The following is a 12,701-nucleotide window of genomic DNA, read 5'->3' as shown; positions in this document are numbered from 1 at the left end:
CTATTTGTGCTCAGTGTTCCCTCCCTTGGGAAATCACGGTATTTTCTCAGTTTTTTCAATATCTAAAACATACATTTTCCCCCATACTTTCCTAGTTCTACAGAAAACCGGTGTATCAAATTTCGCAAGCTTGCTTTTGAGACATCCCCATACTGGCTGTTTTCTGTTCTCTGTGGATTTCTCTTCAACGCGCGTTTTCTTTAATCTGTTAGGCGTCCCTAAACAAATCCGATTCTTTTCTTTTAACCCAAATCGGTCGGGTTGCACTATTAGTGCCCTCCTAATTAAGGTTTACCAAAAAATTCTGGTTCCCCCTAATTAGCCTCAGTACCTAAAAACAATTTGCTCCGTCGTGGAACAACTAATTTTCAGGGTACCTATCTGTTTGAAATCTCTTGATCTGTTACAGTTCTCACTTAATCCCAGATTATTTATCTGCTTGAAATTTCTTGATCTGTTACAGACCTCAATTAATCTCAGATTACGTACCACAGAAACAGTCTTCAGCCAATATGGTTCAATTTCACTCTTCTCCCCAATTAAACTGAATTTAATTAACTTACCCAAAGAAACTAAATTGAACTGTCTCTTACCAGAGATGCTTCTGTTGCCACCTGCGGGTTCTTTAGATTCCAGTGGTCGATTCTCCCGGCCCTGATATCGGTCGGCCCCTCTCTCTCAAGTTTACGAGGTAGAGCTGGAACTTACTTAGTCCAGGTGGCCAAACACCGTCCGATCTCAGGTCCAGGAGGCACGTCCAAGGAATATCACTTCTGACACCAAAACTGTTGTGGCAAAAATTCATCTCAAGCAAACATCACTGCGTAAGAGACACTCAGAGTCAAATTATATAAAATAGAAGTATTTATTCTTGCAAGAATAGGAGCAGTCTAATACACAGTTGTAACCCTGTGCAGAAGAGTGACACCCCCCCAGACAGACTGAACTAGCTTTTATCTTAGTTTCAAGGCCTTCTTCCCCCCAGAGCCTTCCTCCCAGTAGTTTTCCATAGACTAGTTGGCCCAATAAGCCCCCCTGCTTAAGTGGCCTTCTGACATCTAGGTCAGAGGTCCTTGTTCGTCTGTTCTCTGGAGTGTCTCCCTCTTCTGCCTCCCCAGGTACATAAACAGAATCTTCTCTCACTACAAGTGAGAGACACACATGTGACATTCTTTGAATCGTCTATATTTTACTAAAGATCAATGAATATCATTAAAATTTCCACTACAAACCCTATTTCATATTCATGACATATGTCATGTCATGGTTATGAAGGTGTCATGTCAGTCTTATGCACACCCCTTCAAGTAAAGTGTTAACGAAAAGTTTCTACATAGAACCTTAAAGGGTTCTGTGAGGCACTTCATATAGAAGCTTTTAGGGGTTCCCATCATGGGATCATTTATGGATTTAGTTTGAATTCATTCATTTTATTTTAATTCATAAATGTTATGAATTAAACAGCTCATAAACATACTTTATCATCAGAAAAAAAAAATCTAAATAATCCATTTAACATGAAAGTGTCATGCAATCATTTAAGATATTTTAACATAAAGCATTCTTTCAAATTGAGTCAAGAACCCTGTGGTTCAATATAGAACCCCACTAAACCTTTGCTTCTGAGAGTGTGGACTTTAGGTCTGAGCTGCTAGGTGACCCCTACACCTTCTCTGTGCCTGCAGGTGTTCCAGCGCGAGCTCGGGAAGCGTGCCAGCTGTATCCGGACACTGAAGCGTTCGGTCAGGGATCTGACACGGAGCAGCATGGCTGATGCCCACTGGTTGCAGGAGCAGATGGAGGAGCTGGAGGGCCGCTGGGAGGACGTGTGCGAACTCTCGGTGTCCAGACAGGCTAGACTAGAGGCGGCCCTTCAGCAGGTACAGTCACGCTCCACTGTGCCGTATGATAGTCATGGAACCTTCAGTCACAGAAGTTATATTTAATTTTACATTTATGCATTTGGATGACGCAGACTTAGATTGCATTTCAAGGTACACGTTTTACATTCTTACCAGTTCTTGCTTTCCCTGGAAATCGAACCCATGACCTTGGCGTTGCAAGCGCCAACGCTCTACTGTTTGAGCTACAGGAATAAATATTTACATATTTTACAATGCATATTTACAATATGCATTTGGCTGATACTTTTATTCAGAGCACTAACATAACATTCAAGGTACTGTAGTTTGTCATCATTAACTAAAACTAAAAATACAACAACAACAAAAAACCTGAAATAAAATAAACGCTGACAGAAATAAAATAGATCAAACTTCAACTTAAACGAAAAGAAAATTTGAAATTTTGCCTTCACAACTAACTGAAACAAAATAAGTTAAGTTGAATTTCTAGAAATAATATAAAAATGGTTACACTTTACGTCAATGGTCCACTTTAGACATTCTACTAACAATAAGAAACTTTTAAACTATATCAACTAACTCTCATTAGAGCATTAGTTGACTGTTAGGATAGGGTTTGGGTTAGTAGTATAACTTGACGTTGTAGTAAATTTACTTATAGTCAGTTGAATGTCTGTTGGGAAGCATTAAAAAACAGTGTTAGCAGATATTAATAGACAGTCTACTAATACTCTAATGAGAGTTAGTTGACATGGAGTTGCAAAGTAACTTATAATTATTATGTCTAAAGTGGACCATCGAAATAAAGTTACCATAAAAATTAATAAAAACTAAACAGGCATTTTTAAAAGAAACTAATAAAATTGACGAAAACATGCAAAAAATTACTAAAACTTTATAATATTAATAAAATAGAAGTCTTTTTTCCCTTGAATGCGATGAATGTTTCCAAACTGTTGTTATTTGTTAGTTACATTATCATTTACAGTTTTTTTTTTTATATCTCTTAATGTCTTTAATGTCTCTTATGCTCACCAAGATTTATTTGATCAAAAATAGAGTACTGTGACATTTTATTTTTCAGGATTCTTTGATGAATGGAAAGCTCAAAAGAACAGCATTTATTTGAAATAGAAATCTTTTGTAACATTAGGCTTAGCTATAATTGTCTACTGTCACTTTTGATCAGTTTAATGCATCCTTGCTGAAAAAAGCAATGTCTTTAAACTTTTGAACAGTAGTGTACAATCAGGCATATTGATAATCCCAACATTTTGCACACTTTGTACCTTTGTCGTTCTTAGGCGGAAGAGTTTGATGTGATGGTTCATTCGTTCCTGGATCATCTTTCAGATGTTGAGAGGGTCCTGAAGTACGGAGTGCTGCCTGAGGAAGAGGAGGCTCTTCTGGCATTTCGTACATGTCATCAGGTATGGTGGAAAATGGACCCACTTATTACTCCAGAAATGTATACAGGGCGTCTATAGCCCGCCTTGTTGGCAGAGGCTTTTTAAAGGGGTCATATAATGGCATTTTTGTACAAGCTAGTATGATTCTTTAGGGTCTAAATTAAAAGTTTGTAATATACTTTAATTAAAAATTCTCATTAGTATTGTAAGAAAACACTTATTTTACCTGGTCAAAAACACCTCTGTTTTCAGCACGCCGTTTCAGTGCATATGACTTTAAATGATAATGAGCTTTGCTGACTCCGCCTCTCTGTTCTGTGCGTACACCGTTTGTAACACAATAACACAATAACCATAACGCGTTGTTCAGTATAAACGTGGGATTAGGAATTATATTGAGAACGTCATACATAGAAAACATGCCGTAATGTACCCTGAGTGTAAACCTTAGACGCATTCATTGTGAAGCGTCCAGCTAGCGATTTGCAAAGATTAATATATTAATATAAAGTTTAATAAAACGTTACACTCACTTCCGTTCTTCTGGAGATTCAGCAGGAACACGAATATCTGGTACCGATCCTTTTTTCATGAGCAGCTTCTTAGCAAAACCAGCTTTATACTGATCCTCGTTTATAAAGCAGTCTGGTGAGAAATGATTCGCGCAAACATGAGAGCATTGACGTTGCTCGTGGGGAATATTCCCTTCGAAAACAAACTCAGCCACTGCGTCTTCAGCGGTTCGGATTTAGGAACATTAAAATGACTGCTGTGTTCGTTATTACACCCAAGAACAGAACACCACAATCGCTTAGACGCCATTCTGCTCATAGACAGTGCTCCAGCATATCAACAATGACCGCGCCGGTCCGCGCCGCGCAGACTATGATTGACAGCTCCCTCACGAGCGAGGGCGGGTCTGTGTTGAAACGCTGCTGTCAATCAACAATCGTGGGAGGGGCGTGCGAGCTTGTGACGTCACAGGCTCGAAACGGCTCGATTTGAGGCAGGGGAAAACATATAAGGAGATTAAAACAAACCACTGGATGGATTTTTATTATTATATGATGGTTGTGTACAGACACTGCCAACACACATTTCAGTACAATCAACTTGTAAAGGTGCATGTACCATTATATGACCCCTTTAAACTAACCGTGCCACTGGCACCAATGGTTAAGCCAGACGAAATTACAAAGAATTACAAGAAACAAAAGAAATCCTGCTGAGAACAGGAGCAGTGGCATGGAGAGTAAGATGGGTGGTGTTGGCTTTTGATGCGACCAACCCGGGTTCGAATCCGCCTTTTTCCGAACTCATTCTTCACGCTTTTCATTTCACATCAGCTTAGACAGGCGTTTATATTCAATACAAATTTAGAAAATATTTGAAAAGTGGAAATAAAGTGCCTAACGGGTATTTAATAGTGCGAATAAAGTGTTTGTTGGGTAAGGATGACCTAATAAGGCAGCATGCATTTATGATTTTAATAAATATAACCATATACACTGAATATGTTTTTATAATATACTACTAAGGTGCAAATAGTATCTGCCACTCTTTGCACTAAGTATAAATAGCATCTAACACTTAGTGCAAATAGCTGGTGCCAATGTTATCATATGAGTTGCATGATTGTGTCTGTGATCTGCAGGAGTCAATGAGTTCCCTGAACGATCAGCAGATGGAGCTAGAGAACATTCGCAAACTGGGTGAAGAGATTCTGTCCTCCTGTCACCCTGACTCTGTCATCACCATCAAGTCATGGATCAGTATCACAAAGACTCGCTATGAGGAGGTGAGTCAAGTTAGAGGATGAGCAGGCCTACTAGATATATAACAGTTGCAATCTGTTGACTATTAGAGTGCAACAAAAAATCTAATTCAATGGACTTTTACCAATAACATACAGTGTAAACTTTCAAGGCAGACCTACCATGAGCTCTGAGGTTGCTGCTAAGTGATGAAATATGGTTCTGTAAAAGTGATTTCAAATTAGGTTTTGAAAAATCACATAATTGCTGAACTCCCGCTAAAGAATTACACTAATTATAACCCTGAAGCGAGCTCCACCAATAAGATTCTTTGTCACCGTTTAAGTGGAATGATATGTTGTAAATTGTATAATCAAGTTTCCTACTTACCGGTGGTACTATAAAACTATAGACAGTGAGATTATAATAAATATTTTGGACTTTATTCTTGAGAGTGCAATTGAGGTTGTTTAATGTGCATGAAGAACTTTTGGTGGTCACTGTCGTGTTGTTTATTTTTGACTATTCTCAGTGTAGAAGAATAAGTGTGTTACATGTACATGTGTGATTTCGTGCATCAGGTCCAGATGTGGGCGAAGCAGCAGGCCGAGAGGATCCAGACCACACTGTCTGCTCTAGAGGCAGAGAGAGAGGAGGTACAGCGGTTACTGGACTGGATCTCTTCCACTGAAGAGTCTCTCAGTCTAAAGGAACAGGAGCCATTGCCTGAAGACTTAGAGATCACCGCAGAGCTCATCACCCAGCATGCGGTACTAAAACCCAATAATAAACTATTCATATTAAACACCCAAAAATGACAATGCTGTCCACATTAACTCACGCTCAAGTCAGTACAAACATGTATGACTTATTTCTTCAGTTGAGAAAGACCTTTCTTTTATGTTCCACTGAAGAAATAAGGTCATACAGTTTGGAAGAACATGAGGGTGAGTAAATGATGACAGCATTTTCTTTTTTGGGTGAACTAAACCTTTTAGAAAAGCAGATACATATTGTAAATGCCGTAGTGGCCAAAAGTGATGCTCAGAGGGAATATATATATTTTTATTATTATGTTACTACAAGTCTGACGGAACCATCAAAATGTGTGGAAAATATTTTAAAATATATTTGAATTTTTAAAAATTTAAATATGAGCGAAGAAGAAAACACTGAACTTGGTTCATTTTAAATGTAATTATTTTTTTTATTTAATTGAAATTTTTTTTGTGGCAAAAAACACTGCATAGAAAACCAAAAAGCTCACAAAAAATTGACTACAATGTAAAAGTTTGTGGCTGTATTAATGCACCCGAAGACAAAATAGCAAAACAAACAGACTTTAATAAAGATTCTTAGAACACTGAGGGAATTAAAACCATGTAATCCAAATCTGACACCGACCCATGAACTGACAAAACTCGAGGGCTGTGTTCAAAATCACCCCCTATACTCTCATTCACTATTCTCTACATTACTCTACTTGAAGGGGTAAATGAAAACAAGTGAGGAACAGCCGATACGCGCACCTGGTCAGACTCGTACATATCAGGCTCCGCAGCGATGTTGGGCTCGCCAACCAGTGGGCTCGCAGCTCGCGGCAGAGAAGGGTTCGACATCTGCGGTGGGCTTAAACTGCTTTCTTCCGACCGATGTGTTCTGGCTTGGCACTGGGTTTGGAGTGGGGCTGGTGACGTCACTGGACTGCGGTCAGGGGCTGGAGCACACGTGTGTGCAGCCCACACACACAAAATGGCCATGGCCATAATGGTCAGCGCTGTATTCTCAGGAGCAGACTCTGGGGCTGGAACGGGCTCTGGACTGGTGAATTTCTTTCACCGGAACAGACTCAGGAATTTCTCTCACCGGAACAGACTCAGGAATTTCTCTCACCGGAACAGACTCCGGAATCTCTCTCACTGGAATAGACTTGGGAGTTTTCCTCACTGGAAAGATGGCTGTGGCTGGCATGCTGGTTTTCTCGTCGCTCTCCACGATGGTAATCGGGGATCCATTGTGGACAAACACCAACTCCACATAGTCCTGGAAGCTCCCGCGAGGCCCGTCTTCGGAAAACTGCCCGGAAAAACACAGAGAGGCTGGTGTCATCATAATGGACTAAAGGAACCAGATCCAAATACCTCTGTGTGTGGACCTCCAGAGACAGATCCCTGAAGGGATCCCCAGAAGTTAAATAAAACTAAAACAATAAAAAAACACATTTGTTGTTACCTGAATTAAAATAATATAATAAAAGAATAATAAAAAAACTAATGTCGTTTATTATATATATATATATATATATATATATATATATAGTACTAAAATAACTAAAACAGAAATAAAGCTTAATAAAAACTATATAGACAAAAATAATAATAATAAAAATGACCAAAAAAAACACAACAAGAATACTAAAAATGTAAGGAACTTTTTTAATAAAAAGGGGGAAAATAAAAACTAATTCAAACTATTAATAAAAACTACAATAGTATCTCAATGATACTAAAATAAAACTGATGTACATAGAGCAACAATTAAAAAAATTCTAAAAATCTAAAAAGTTCAAATCAAAACAAGATCATGATGACATCACAGCATTTAATCATCATTTAAATAAGGTTTACATTCAGAAAATGATGCTTTTGCAGGATTTTATGGATGAGATGAAAGGGAAGGTACCAGAAGTTGAAAATGCCACAAAATCCTGTAAACACAAGCTGGTTCCCAAGCAGCAGGCTTCCCCCAGTCGCAAGGCACCAACAAGTGAGTAGAGAATCAGTGTGATTCATTACTGTGATTATTGTGTGTATGCATTCAGCTGTAATCTCTGTGGATTGCATTGCATGAATAGAGAGAAGAGGCATGGCAAAGCCTACGCTATCAGTGCCTCTACCGCTGGATAAACTGGACCCTCAAACCCCCATGATGTGTCAGCTGGTGAGTCATTGGCAGAAGCTCTGGCTCTTGGCACACGGCAGGCAGAGTAGACTAGAGGAACATCTTCAGAGGCTAAAAGAGGTAATCATGAGTCATGACTGTGCTGTAGCTTTGATAAAATAATATGTTTTTGTTTGAATCTATACGGTTGGTCTAAGAACCTTCTCTTTGGCACATGCAGTTGGAGGAGTTTGCTAATTTTGACTTCAACATCTGGCGGAAAAGATACATGCAGTGGATAAGTCACCTCAAATCCCGGATTTTGGATGTTTTTCGTAGCATTGATCGAGATCAGGATGGCCGAATAACTCACAAGGAGTTAATCGACAATGTTCTGGCCTCTAGTAAGCGCAGTTTTAACACTCTTGGTTGCTACATTTTTGCTTTGAGGTGTTTTATATGCATGTAACTTCACAATATTTGCCTTTGCATATGGACAGAATTTCCCACCAACTCCCTGGAAATGACGGCTGTTGCTAACATATTTGATGTAAACGGTGATGGATTCATTGACTACTATGAATTTGTGAGTGCCCTCCACCCAAGCCGAGACCCTTACAGAAAAGCAATAGATGTAGACCAAATCAATGAGGAGGTATGTGTAGTTCTGTTTCATCTTTCATATACACACTGCAAAATGTTATTATCTTACTTAGAATATTTGTTTTTGATATCTAAAATTTCTTAAATCAAGATACATTTACTTGATAAGGAAATTGACTTAGGATATAAGTCTTGTTTTCTAAAAAAATATATATTTATATATATATCAAAATTAAGTGAGTTTATGCTTAAAAAAAGAAAAACAAATCTGTCAGTAGGGTTCGTTTTTTTCCAATTGAATTAAAGGTTTAGTTCACCCAAAAAGGTTAAAAAAAAATGTATCACTCACCCTCATGTCATTCCAACCCAATAAGACTTTTGTTCATCTTCGAAACACAAATGAAGATCTTTTAAATTAATTAGATTAGTTTTACTATCTATTAATGAACTTTATGAAGCGTCACAGTGGTAGTTGCTTTGACTGACTATGGAGGGTGTTTCGAATATGAACAAAATTCTTACAGGTTTGGAACGACATAAGAGTCATTTTTGGGTGAACTATCCCTTTAAGTTTATTTTTCTCACAACACTGACAGACATTTTTTCTTGTTTTAAGCGTAAACTCAGTTTAAATTTTAATTATCAAACAAGACTTACTATCTCAAGTAAATGTATCTTGATTTAATGTATGAAAATATTTTTTTCCCAGTGCATTCTTATCATTACATTGAGTTTTTCTGTAATATGACTAACAAAAACACAATTTTGCAGGTGAGTCGTCAGGTCTCTCAGTGCAACTGTCCAAAGAGATTTCAAGTCGAGCAAATTAGCGCAAACCGCTATAGGGTGAGTGGAAATATATTCTAGGAACTAATATGGCTGTTTATAACTGGCAATAAAAACACCTAGGGCCCTACCATACAGTTTCAGCCCGATGCAGCTATCATTTTCATGTCCTGCGACAAGTTATTTAAATACCCATGGTCTGCTGGTCTGAAAACGAAGTGTGTGGCGCATTGTTTGTGCGTTTGCTATTGCTATTGAGGCAACTGAAATAGACTGCGCCATTGACCAACTGAAACCTGGTCTAAACTCAATGGCGCAAATATTATTTTTGTTATTTAAAGAGCGCATAATGCCGAGTTCAGACTGCACGATTTTCAAAATAATCGGGTCACTGTTGTTTTCACACTGCATGACTATCTGGGGTAACATTCAGTTGCTGCTGTGTTCACACTGCACGATGGATCGGCGACAGGAGGTTTCACACTGCATGACTTTACAAAAGAAAGAATCGCCGACAACTTCTGCCTGGTCCGCAAACTACGTTTCACAACCAAACAAACGCGAGAAGTGATAGGAAATAACGGAAGATCACGCGTGCGTGAGACCGGAGTTCTCGCGCGACACTGAATTTGTTAGCAAAAATGATAGCCTACAAATTGTCTGTGCACTGATTTGTAGCGAAAATGAAAAAAATAAATAAACAGTTTATGCAGGAAATGGTTTGGAAGACGAGGGGAGCAAGGACTGTGTTTTGCAAAGAGAGTTGGGGGTAAATAAATAATTTTGCAAATGTCCTGCTGTTGCTGCTGGTCATGCAAATGTTTGTGCTTTGTTTCTGTTTGATATAATTGTAAATATAGGCCTATCTATTAAAATACTGATATTCTGGTCTATAACTCCTCCTCCTCCTCCTTGTATCTTGCTCTCTCATTGGCTGTCGGTCATCGCTGATGTAGTTTTCAGTCAGAACACATTCACACAGCAGGATTGTGAATCGCCGACAGGTCCAGATATTTAGCATGCCAAATATCTCACGGGCGTCGGCGACTCGTCGGCGATTCTCTCAGATCGCGTCTTTGCTCATTCACACTGCGTGATTGTCACTCGCGTGAACTAGCACCGATTTGCCTGTGATTTCGGGCATTTGTCGGCGATTTCTCAAAGCCTGTCGGCGAGCCAAAATCGGGGCTAAAATCGTGCAGTCTGAACTCGGCATTAGTAATGTGTGCCACGTACACTTTGTCTCGTAGATGGTCTGCTTAACCCCGAGCATGAGCAGATCCGTTTCCTCGCTAGAAAAGCGTTCAGTTTTTCCGCTTGCAAATTCCGCCATGTAAATAGCGAATCCGCCATGGCGCGAGCACAACTGGCTTTTAAAGGGAATGGGAGACTCTGATTGGTTTATTCGGACACGCCCTCAGTGCACTTGCGCCGTGCCCTTTATACCATGCGCTTAGATCGTTAAAATAGGGCCCATAGTCTTGGATGATCTGATCACAAGTAATGAGGTGACGCAGATCGCCAACTACACCTGATGCTAACGTGTCTTCTGTGGCCACTTGAGGGACGGATCTCTGATTTCATACTTACTACATCAAATTTTATAGTCACTGTTTACACTGTATTTAGTGCCCAAAACAGATACCAGGTGTAAATGGTGCAGCACAACTACATATTCACAGCTACATGCTTGACATGTGATTTTCATTCAAATCTGTGATTTGCACTAGTTTGGAGACTCTCAGCAGTTGCGGATGGTTCGTATTCTCCGAAGCAGTCTGATGGTTCGAGTTGGTGGTGGATGGACGGCATTAGATGAGTTTCTGGTGAAGAATGACCCTTGTAGAGGTGAATAACTTGCATTAATTCAAAATCTGCATATCATAGATCAAATCAGTAGAGGACAATGTAGGAAACTCAGAAGTCAAGACCAGGAGATTTGGTTATATCTTCAGCAGGATTCTTTATTGAAAACGAGCTGTTGGTATTTCTGCAGTCATCAAGTGTAACTAAGGCTGTGTACATTGTTTGCTTAAACTAATCATTCATCACGTCATCATCTTTACATTAAATGCTAAATTCCCCTTAGTTTTTCATGTGATGTTATGGAAGGATGTAAGATCCTTAACAGATTCTTACATTTGTAATTCCACAACAACCAATATATGGCCAAGACAATAATCTTAACAGCATTGGCTGATCTCATCTCCCGTTTGGTTGCTTTGGCTAATTACAAACCTGTCCACCTCTAACTCGTGATTGTTGTGTGATGATCAGCCAATGAGACCCAAGCATCCTGGAAAGTCTTGCTCTTTTCTTAGATTTCAAATGATCTAATAAGTAATTGTCCGCTATTAATATCATATTCATTGTGTACTGTATAATTACACAGACTTTTCCGTCACTACTTTCTTCATAAGTTCGAAGAAAAACAAGAAGTTGCTACTATAAAACAAACTAAAGCACATACAGTACCATTCAAACGTTTGGGGTTGGTAAAAGAAGTCTCTTCTGCTCACCGAGGCTGCATTTAGTTGATCAAAAGTACAGTAAAACAGTAATATTGTGAAATATTACCACTATTTAAAATAACTGTTTTCTAGTTGAATATTATTCCTTTGTTCAAAGCTGTATTTTCAGCATCATTACTCTTCAGGCTTCAGTGTCACATGATCCTTCAGAAATCACTCTAATATGATGATTTGATGCTCAAGAAACATTTCTGATTATTATGAATGTTGAAAACAGTGAAACCATGACACATTTTCATGATTCTTTAATGAATAGAAAGTTCAATAAACGGCATTTATTTGAAATAGATTTCATTTTATTTGTGTAATTATGTAAAAGTCTTTACTGACACTACTGATAAATAGAATGCATTCTTGCAACAGAAGTATTGATTTCTTTCAAAAAACTTATTGACACCAAACTTTTGAATGGTAGTGGATGTATTATGTATTTTAAAGTTAAAGTTAAAGTCCTTGGCACTGCCTATTGAAGAACCCATATCAACCACCACAAATGAGTAATTCATAAACACATAGCCAAATCTCTGAAATAAACCAGCATCACCATCAGCTTCTGAAAGAAAAACTGACACGCATCATTTCTCCGGTTCTTCTCACACAGTAAAGGGACGTACAAACCTGAAGATCAAGGAGAAGTATCTCTCTCCGGACGCGTTCGAGGCATCGGGTCGCAGAGGGAGTGCTAAAGGCCTGACTGTCAGCAGATCCAACTCCAGCCTGAGTTTATACAGCAGCGCTTCAGCTCCCAGCAGCCCACTGACACGCAAGGTACACCAGACCACTGCGAACTGACTGCATTCCTTGCAACAATACTAAAACATTGAAGACCTCCCAATGTCATTGGTAGGGTTAGTTTGTCTGAAGTCACTCTGT

General features: G+C 38.9%; 1 protein-coding gene across 2 annotated transcripts in view; it reads left to right on the top strand.

Moving 5' to 3' along the window:
* The window catches only part of macf1b (microtubule actin crosslinking factor 1b), a 74,073-nt gene that overhangs the window by 59,509 nt on the left and 1,863 nt on the right, over positions 1–12,701 (top strand). For both annotated transcript variants that reach the window (XM_056258092.1, XM_056258081.1), the window contains 11 exons: positions 1,686–1,880; positions 3,170–3,295; positions 4,929–5,072; positions 5,610–5,798; positions 7,680–7,794; positions 7,883–8,049; positions 8,150–8,312; positions 8,409–8,563; positions 9,283–9,357; positions 11,028–11,145; positions 12,430–12,596. In XM_056258092.1, the coding sequence (XP_056114067.1) occupies positions 1,686–1,880; positions 3,170–3,295; positions 4,929–5,072; positions 5,610–5,798; positions 7,680–7,794; positions 7,883–8,049; positions 8,150–8,312; positions 8,409–8,563; positions 9,283–9,357; positions 11,028–11,145; positions 12,430–12,596 (1,614 nt within the window). The remainder of the gene's footprint in view (positions 1–1,685; positions 1,881–3,169; positions 3,296–4,928; positions 5,073–5,609; positions 5,799–7,679; positions 7,795–7,882; positions 8,050–8,149; positions 8,313–8,408; positions 8,564–9,282; positions 9,358–11,027; positions 11,146–12,429; positions 12,597–12,701) is intronic.

Source organism: Rhinichthys klamathensis, unplaced genomic scaffold (genome assembly GCF_029890125.1).
Source record: "Rhinichthys klamathensis goyatoka isolate OS25496 unplaced genomic scaffold, OSU_Roscu_1.1 h1tg000006l_1, whole genome shotgun sequence".
Lineage (NCBI taxonomy): Eukaryota > Metazoa > Chordata > Actinopteri > Cypriniformes > Leuciscidae > Rhinichthys > Rhinichthys klamathensis.
Note: the sequence above shows the minus strand (reverse complement) of the source record. Positions and strands in the feature narration are given on the sequence as shown.